Source organism: Rana temporaria, chromosome 4 (assembly GCF_905171775.1).
Source record: "Rana temporaria chromosome 4, aRanTem1.1, whole genome shotgun sequence".
NCBI lineage: Eukaryota > Metazoa > Chordata > Amphibia > Anura > Ranidae > Rana > Rana temporaria.
Genome location: NC_053492.1, coordinates 85,720,778 through 85,730,728, shown reverse-complemented (window position 1 = coordinate 85,730,728; position 9,951 = coordinate 85,720,778). Strand labels below are relative to the sequence as shown.

At 42.0% G+C, this 9,951-nt stretch overlaps 1 protein-coding gene across 1 annotated transcript; it reads right to left on the bottom strand.

Moving 5' to 3' along the window:
* Positions 1-7,976: 7,976 nt before the first annotated feature.
* Positions 7,977-8,968, bottom strand: LOC120935631 (ornithine decarboxylase 1-like). The gene is made up of 4 exons (XM_040347683.1): positions 8,930-8,968; positions 8,514-8,642; positions 8,246-8,419; positions 7,977-8,153 (listed from the first exon to the last, which is right to left on the bottom strand). Exons 2-4 carry the CDS (start codon positions 8,598-8,600, stop codon positions 7,977-7,979), a joined length of 438 nt encoding a protein of 145 aa, XP_040203617.1. The 5' UTR covers positions 8,601-8,642; positions 8,930-8,968.
* Between the last annotated feature and the right edge of the window lie 983 nt (positions 8,969-9,951).

Sequence of the window (9,951 nt, the reverse complement as noted above, 5' to 3'; positions counted from 1 at the left end):
TACAAAATAGAAGACCAAGAAAATAGAAGCCGTAGACAAAACCTGAGGATAAGGTCAATTCCAGAGGAAAGGGGAGAAGACCTCAGGAAAATAATGCGGAGGATATTTAATCCCCTCCTGGAAAAACCAATAGAAGATCCCGTCAGGATTGAAAGGGTCCATAGAGTAGGAAACCCACAAAGAGCCAGCTTAGAGCGAACAAGAGACGTTATAATCAGGTTCCGGCTCTATGAGGACAAAGAAATAGTATGGAAAAAACTGAGGGGTCAACCCCCGATAGTCCTCGATGGGATAGAGCTACAGATATTCTCGGACCTATCGGTTGAGACCTTGGCAAGGCGACGAGCACTGAAACCCCTTCTAAAGCAGATGATAGATCTAAACATTAAATACACTTGGGGGCACCCGGCAAGTCTAATTGGTACAAAAGACGGAAGATCGGCAACACTTAGATTCCCGGAGGACCTAGAAGAATTCTGTAAAAAATTGGATATTCAGATCCCCGATTTACCAGGATGGGAATAGAGGAACTGGAGATGGGGGAGGAGAAAGAGGAATTAATTCACAAGGAGCTAATTTCCAGAAAATCTGTCTTTTTCCAGCCTTACTCTCTGTGGTGATGTTCGGCAAGATGGGGGATTTATCCATCCCCCCTCTCCCCCGCTCTAGGATTAGAGCGGAGGGGAGGCAATCCCGGGACCCCACCTAGAGGAAACTGGACCAGATATGGAAGATGGTTCAGAGGCCAATAATTGGCCAAAAGGGGAGGGAGGGGGGAGGGGGGGAGAGTGGGGAGGAGGTGGGAGGGGAGGGGGGAGAGGGGGCGGGGAAGGGAGGGAGGGAGGGAAGGGGGAGGAGGGGATCTATCTCACCAAAATAATCAGAAAAAAGGGAAAGACCAAAGATGCCACAAATCAAATGTATATCTTATAATGTGAAAGGTCTCAATAGCCCAACTAAGAGACATAAGGTGCTCAAGGAATTGAAGAGATATAAAGCAGACATCTCCTTCTTACAGGAAACTCATATCACACTAGGTTCGAATATTAGATTATACGCCCCAGACTTTCCCACTTGGTACTATGGGGATACGATCTCCAAAAGAGCTAGAGGGATAGCTATTGGAATCTCAAAAAGGGTACGGTTTGAATTAACCGATAGACTGACAGACCCAGAGGGGAGATTCCTTTTTCTGAGAGGAAAATTGGAAGGACTAGAATGTACTCTAGTAAATGTCTATGCCCCAAATGATCTACCGATAAAATTCCTTCTGGGAATACTAGGGAAATTAACAGACTTTAGGAGAGGAAGAGTAATCATGGGAGGGGATTTTAACTTATGCTTAAATCCAAATATAGATAAGACAACCCAAACATTGAGGGATCGGGGTGTACAGTTAAGAAAACTCAGGGACGCCCTATTTAGGAGCCAATTGATCGATGCTTGGAGAGTCTTCAACCCTGACCAACGGGATTATACATTTTTCTCCCCGGTCCATGGGACTTACTCAAGGATCGACCATATATTGGTGGATCACAGGACCTTAGATATTGTGGTAGAGACAAAAATAGAAATCATGACGATTTCCGATCATGCACCAGTAAGTGTCATAATAGACATCTCAGGAAATCAGAGACCTGAACAAAACTGGAGATTAGACGAAAATTTGTTGATAGATGAGACCAGTTTAACAAGGGTTAAAAAAGAGCTGGAAGAGTATTTTACGTTAAACGAGATGGAGGAAGTTTCGGGGACAATACTATGGGATGCCCATAAGGCTGTGATAAGAGGAACCTTGATCTCGGAAGAAGCAAGGAAAAAAAGAGAAAAAAATAGGAAAAAAGAAGAATTAATAGAAGAGATCCTCCACTTAGAACAGGAACATAAAAAAACAGGGAAAAAATGTGATCTGTACCTAAAACTGATCAATAAACGCAACGAACTGAAAGATGTTATGGACCAAGAAACCCGAAAGGAATTTAACTCAATTGCCAGGGAAAGATATATGTGGGGGAATAAAACTAACAAACATTTAGCAAGAATGGTGCAGAAAAAGAAATAAAAAAACTATATAGAAAAAATCAAGAACGAAAAAGGAGAGACGATGCATACAACAAAAGATATTGCGGAGACCTTCAGGCAATATTATGAGAGACTCTACTCGGTAGAACAAAAGAATGGGCTGGAGGGAGAAAAAATAAATAAAACTGTAAATTTCTTGAGGGAAGCAGGACTACCAAAAATAAGTAGAAGCGAGGCATCAGTTATGGATAGACCAATATCGGAAAAAGAGATAAATATCGCATTAGCCGGTACAGCATCAGGCAAAAGCCCGGGGCCCGACGGCTTCACCATTTTGTATTACAAAAAGTGTAGGGAGATCCTTCTACCAAAAATATGCCAATATTTTAATGGATTGGGCAAAGACTTTAAACTGAGCCGGGAGGCCTCAGAGGCCACTATAACAGTCATTCCCAAGGAGGGTAAGGATAAAGGAGATTGCTCAGGATATCGACCAATATCTCTGCTAAACACAGACGTAAAACTGTTTGCAAAGGTCTTGGCCGAGAGAGTAAAACAAGAAATGGCAAAGATGGTACACCCAGACCAGACAGGATTCATCCAGGGAAGAGAGGGGAGGGACAATGGAGTCAGAACATTATTGATAATGCAAAAAATGAAAATGACCAGGGCCCCCAGTCTGCTCTTGTCGATAGATGCGGAAAAGGCATTTGACAGAGTAGACTGGGGGTTCATGTTAAGTACCCTGGAGGAAATGGGGTTTGGACAAAGGATGAGGGAGTGGATAACAACTCTCTATCAGGAACCAAGGGCAAAAATAAAAATAAATGGTAGCCTATCCCAAGAACTGATAATGAAAAACGGAACTAGGCAGGGATGTCCCCTGTCCCCACTCCTGTTTGTACTCTCTTTGGAGCCCCTATTGGCCAGGATACGCAAGTGCTCCGACATAAGAGGAGTCAAAATAGGAGAGGACGAACACAAACTCTCTGCATTTGCAGATGACGTTCTCTTCTATCTGTCGGACCCTAGAACCTCAATCCCTAAATTATTAGAACTATGCACACGATATGGAGAAATATCAAACTTTAAAATCAATGTGGCCAAAACCGAGATTTTGAGTATTAATGTTAACGGACGGGACAAAAGAGAGTTAAAACTGAAATACCGCTTCTCCTGGGTAAAAGCACTCAAGTACCTTGGTATTTTTCTTGTAAAATCAAATAAAAAAATGTATGTTAAAAACTTTATTCCCCTGCTAAATGAAATTAGGGAAGAAATAGGGAGGATAAAAAACAGACCAATATCCTGGATAGGACGAATAAATTATTGTAAAATGGTAATCTTACCAAAGATTACCTATAAGTTCCAGATGATACCCATAAGTTTGCCTGGAATACTCTTCACAGCTCTTAAAAAACAGATTATGAACTTCATATGGAGAAACAAGAAACACAGAATAGCCTTCCAGACCCTAAGACAACCCAAAATTAAGGGGGGACTAGCAGTACCAGACATTAAAACATATTACGAGGCGGTGGTATTGTCTAGGGTGGTGGAGTGGGCTAGAGTCAGCAAGGAAAAGAGGTGGGTGAACATTGAAAATGAAATGTCAAAGGCACGCCGGGACAAGATTATATGGAACCCACCCCAATATAGGACACTTGATGAGAATACACATGAGATAACTTAAAATGCACTAAAAATTTGGGACACTATGTATAAAAAAATAGAAAAGGAATTGAATTCACCACTATTGGCACTAAAAAACAATGATTACTTTGCACCGGGCAAATCACAGATTGGAGGAAATTGGATAAAAAAAGACACGACCCAATTAAGGGACGTAATAAAAGACGGGCACATTGCAACACTGCAAGAATTAAGGGGAAAAAATTGTTTTTTGAAAATTGACGAGTGGAGATACCACCAGCTAGCCCACTTTATACAAAAATTGCCGCACCCATTGAGGTCAGGGGAGCAATTATCCGATTTAGAAAAACTATGTACATCGGAAAAGGTCAAGGGAACTATTTCAAAACTATATAAGATCCTGTTAAAAGTGGACGAGCGGATGGTCCCTCCTTTCGTCAAAAAATGGGAGAGGGAACTTGGATCTAAAAGAGATAGGACCACAATAGAAAAAATGCTGACACTGGCCCACTCCTCGGCAGTAGATAGCCGTACAGCCGAGATGAGCTATAAATGTCTGACTGGATGGTACATGACCCCGGACAAACTATCCAAGTTTGACGATGGTCAAACGGGAGAGTGTTGGAGGGGATGTGGGTCCCCTGGTACCATGGCTCATCTGTGGTGGAAATGCCCTAAAGTAGAGGAATTCTGGAAAAAAATTCTGGGGTGCATAGAAGAGATTACAAAAAGCAAAATTAAGTTGGACCCCTGGGTAGTATTGTTCCATGGGGGAGAGGATGAAATTAAAAAATATAAGAAAACCCTTGTCCCACATCTATTAAATGCTGCTAAAAGGACAATACCGAGAAAATGGCAGGAGGAGGAATGTCCCTCAATTTGGGAATGGATAGACTCAGTGGAAGAGACCTATAAAATGGAAGAACTGAGAGAAGGGGTGGAAGGTAATAATATAGCCCAGGATAAGAAATGGGATAACTGGAGGGCCTTTAAGAAATCGTGGAGTTATGTTGAAAAACTCAGAGTTGAGACCTAAAGACAAATTAAAAACAGATTTGAAGGCATCAGGAGGTACTTGGGATTGTTTATGGTGAGATAGAGGGAGGGGGGGTGGGAGAGGGAGGGAAGGGAGGAATTGGGATAAGGCGAAGGAATCGAAAAATCTTTTTTGTTGAGATTACTAACAAAATTATAAAAAAAAAAAAAAAAATATATATATATATATATATACGGCAAGAAAAAAGAAATCTAAGAAAAAACCACACTAATGATGCGAAACCTGATTAGAGACGCTAAGGGCTGGCAAACGGAACATGAGCGTATAAACGCATACTCTATGAGGTTGAAGTCTGAAGTAAGAAAAAAAAAAAAAAAAAAAGAATCGTTATCGCGATTTTTTTTCCCCCTTTGCGATCTTGACAAAGTATTTCCTGATTCTTTCTATGCAGAGAAGTCTCTCTGCTCTGCTGAAGCCGACAGGCCTCAAAAGAAAAAAAAAATGGGCAGCCTGCCAAGTATCACAACATTATTTAGCAGTGGAAGCAAGTATAAACATTGTAACGATTTGTCCTTTAGTTCAAAGGAAGGCCCCTTCCACACGGGGCGGATCCGCTTGCAGCGGTCCGCCAGCTTAGCGGGAGATCTTTCCGTGGATCTCTGCTGAGCCGGCGGATGACAGGTCCCTCTCTGCTCACTGAGCGGGGAGGGGCTTGTCCAGCGCCGTTGTCTCCTATGGGAAGATCGAACGAAAACGGACAGCATGTATGTTTTCATCAGATCTCACCCGATCCGCCATGGACAGATGGCGAAGTATCGGCATCCGTCTGATTTTAGCAGATCGGATCGGATGTCGGCGGACATGTCACTGCTGACATCCGATGCTCCATAGAGAAGAATGGAGCGGCCGTTCAGGTCCGCCGAAAAAACTGACAGGCAGACCTGAACAGTCCGGCAGTGTAAAAAGGGGCCGAAGACTTTGGTGTGTAAATTAGGAACGTTTAGTCACATAAACACTAAGGCCCAGATTCACAAAGCGAGTGCTTTGTGAATCCAGTGCTTGCCTCTGTGCGCTGCGCCGACGTAGCGTAAAAGAGATACGCTACGCCGGCATAAATATGCGCCGATGTACGTGAATCCGGGCCCAACACTTTTTCTGACATTTGTTGGTTTCAAGCTAAAATAATTTTATTTTTTTGTCAGAAAATACTTAGAACTTCCAAACATATTATATATTTTAGTAGAGACCCTAGAGAATAAAATGGTGGTTGTTGCAATATTTTATCTTACACTGTATTTGCGCAGCAGTCTTTCAAATGCAATTTTTTTGGGGAAAATTACACTTTAATTAATTTAAAAAAAAAAACTAACCAGTAAAGTTAGCCCAATTTTTTTGGATAATGTGAAGGATTTTACGCCGCGAGAATCGTGATCTTTATTCTAAGCAAAAAAATTGTGATTCTCATTTTGGCCAGAATCGTACAGCGCTATAAAGCAAACATGATTGTCATTTTGGACAGGGCAGGGAAGTGTGTTCTGGTGACAGCTGTCTAAGAGGTTAATTACATCAGATATCCTCTCACTTCCAGATGGTCTACACAGGACAGGAGTTAAAGTGTAAGTTCACCTTTTTAGAAAAAAAAATGAAAGGTGAACAACATCCTACACCCTCCACAGCCCTGGTTCCTGTTGCACTTACCTTTGTGGGTGATTAGCTGTCACTGTCCACACAGCTGGTGTAGCAGTCCGAGGATTTGAAATCCCCCCTCTTCTTCCCCTCATTCAGTATGGTTTCTGGGACAGACAAGACCAACTCCAATTGGTCAAAGCGTTAACGTTCCAGCACTGACCAATTAGAATAACTCTAATCCATCCTGCAATCCCTAGGGGAAGGAAGAGTGGGGGATTTCATATCCCCAAACAACTATACAGGCTGTGTGGGCACTGACAAATAATCACCCACAAAGGTAAGTGCAGCGGGGACTGAGGGGTGTGGAGAATGTAAGGTGTTAGTTCACATTTTCATTCATTTTTCTGTTAAAAAGGGAACTTTAATGGGTTATAAAGGCTCGTTTTTTTATTTTCTAAATAGGTTCCTTTAAGCTAGTGCATTGTTGGTTCACTTACCTTTTCCTTCAATTTCCCTTCTAAATGTTTTTTTTCTTTGTCTGAATTTCTCACTTCCTGTTCCTCCTCAGTAAGCTGTTCTAAATGAGTTTCCACCGCTAGGATGATGGATGAAAGCTTACTGAGGAGAAACAGGAAGTGAGAAATTCAAACAAAGAAAAATAACATTTAGAAGGGGAATTGAAGGAAAAGGTAAGTGAACCAACAATGCAGTAGCTTAAAGGAACCTATTTAGAAAATAAAAGACGAACCTTTACAACCCCTTTAATACTTTAAGGTAAATCTCTCTAAACACAATGGGCCAGATTCTTAAAGACTTAAGACGGCGTATCTCCAGATACGCCGTCGTAAGTCCGAATGGCCGCCGTCGTATCTATGCGCCTGATTCATACAATCAGTTACGCATAGATTTGGCCAAGATACGAGCGGCGTAAGTCTCCTACGTCGTCGTATCTTGGGGTGCAATATTTACGCTGGCCGCTAGGTGGCGCTTCCGTTGATTTCCGCGTCGAATATGTAAATGAGCAAGATACGCCGATTCACGAACGTACGTATGCCCATCACAATTAGTTACGCCGTTTACGTAAGACATACGCCGGCGTAAAGTTAAAGCTGGTCTCTAGGTGGCGCAGCCCATGCAAGGTATGGACGTCGGAACAAGTGTATCTTTTTACGTCGTTTACGTAAGTCGTACTTGAATGGAGCTGTGCGTAGGTTACGTTTACATCACAGGCATTGAGCCGGCGTATCTTTGGGCGTAAATACGACGTGATACTGAGCATGCGCGCGCATGCGCCGTTCGTTCGGCCATGCATCTACATGGGGTCAAGCCTCATTTAAATTCAACACGCCCACGACCTGCCTACTTTGAAATACGCGCGCTTACGCCGGCCCATTTACGCTACGCCGCCGTAAATTAGGACGCAAGCGCTTTGTGAATACAGCACTTGCCTCTCTAAGTTGCGGCGGCGTAGCGTAAATAAGATACGCTACGCCCGCACAACGTAAAGCGGCCCTACGTGAATCTAGGCCAATACGTAGTTGCATGGGTTCTAAACATTTCATATGCTAAAGACAAAACTTTAGGTTTTCCCTAGATTATGCTGTCATTTATTTGTATTTATATCTTACAGGTATATATAAAATGTTTTTTTTAAGCATTTATATCATTTAGTTCCTTACTTGGCATTGGGGTGATTCTTGGCCACTTTCATTAGTTCCCCTTCGCTATCAAATGTCATCTTCTCAACACCACAGCTTGCTGCGTATTTTATCTCTGAAATTTGTTTACATGGGTTGGCATAAATGATTCTCTCTGGTTGGACACCAATGTTCTGGATAAGTTGAATTTCAGCCTGAGGAAAAATGGAAACATTAGAACACATATGGCATTTATAAAAGAAAACTGTAGATAGATTTTTCTCTTGGCTCGTGTTCTATTACACACCTTGCTGGCACAATCAAATCCTGCCCCCAAATTGGCTATTGTCTTCACAATGGCTTTGCCGTCGTTACATTTAACAGCATAAAATGGAGTTACACGTGGAAGTGCTTTAAGCCACCGGATATGTTTCTTTACAATGTCACCAAGATCAGCTACATAAAAAGCCTCCTTGTCATCCTGGAAAAATGCAAGAAATTTACTAAGGTTAGACATTTCAACAGTCATTACATCTGCAACCAAGCCTCTATAAAACATTACTTGAGATACTTACAGACAAGGAAACTTCATTGATTTTCTGTTCCAGGATGTCCCGGGCAGTGAATCCTTCCTCAAGGAAGCTAAAGTCAAAGCTATTCATTCTATCGGAGTCACAAGCCCAATTAATGAAGAATGCCACAAACTGTAAAAGAGAAGACAGGCATGGAAGAGATGGTGTTTCATGCAAAGAGGGCCTCAGCTTTGCTCCCAAGGTGGTTGTTTGATGATAAAGAAGCCCCTCAGATAGCACAAGATGTACTTCCAACAAAATAGCTATTGTTCTTTGTTGCTGGGCTGATGGTGTTCTGTATGATAAAGCCACCAAAATGCAATAAATTCCATCAACATTGCAAGAACCAGCATGTCATAATATGCAGCAGAAAACAAATATATTTCAACCAGCCAACAATATATCTTACTGTATATTACCAATCCTAGGAGGTGAACACTTCTTAATATCTCCCTCTTTCTGTGATTGCTCTCTACAGGTATCTGGCCTCCATGTCTTTAAACAAGTTACTCCCATTCACCATCATGAGGAATGTATAATTGGTCCAGAGCACAATGGTACCTTTCTCACAAAAGTGATTGGATGTAACGGAAACTTCTCTGATGTTCTAACATGGGTTTACACAGCAATAGATACTGGGTGTTGGTATCCTGTAAAACAAGAATAACCAGATATGTATGTATCTGTAGTGAGATGACCAGACTCAGTTCGCACCAGAACATGCGAATAGACAAATAATTTGTGCGAACATGCACACCCTATTAAAGTCAATGGGACACGAACATGAAAAATTAAATTGTAAATTTTAATTAAATTGTAATTGTAAAGGCTTACATGCAAGTTATTGGCATAAAACGTGTACGGGGACCCAGGTACTGCCCCAGGGGACATGTATCAATGCAAAAAAAAAGTTTTTAAAATTATAGTTTTTTTCAGGACCAGTAATTTTGATAATGCTTAAAGTGAAACAATTAAAAATATATATATATTCCTTTAAATATCGTGCCTGGGGGGTCCCCTTATTCTGCCTGTAAAGTGGTGCATCTGTCTTAAATTAAAAATTAAATTTCTAAAGGAAAAAATGTCATTTGAAATTGCTTGCGGCTGTAATGTATTGCCGGATCCCAGCAATATAGACAAAAATCAATGAAAAAAATCGGTGTGGGTTCCCTCCCCCAGTCCATACCAGGCCCTTCGGGTCTGGTATGAATATTAAAGGGAAAATCCACGCCAAAATGAAAAAAAAAAAAAAACAGCATTGGGTCCTCCCAAAATCCATACCAGGCAGGCCAGGATGGGGGGGGACGAGCGAGTGCCCCCCCTCCTGAACCATACCAGGCTATTTGCCCTCAACATGGGGAGGGTGCTTTGGGGTCCCCCCCAAAGCACCTTGTCCCCATGTTTATGGGGACAAGGGCCTTGTCCCCACAACCCTGGTCAT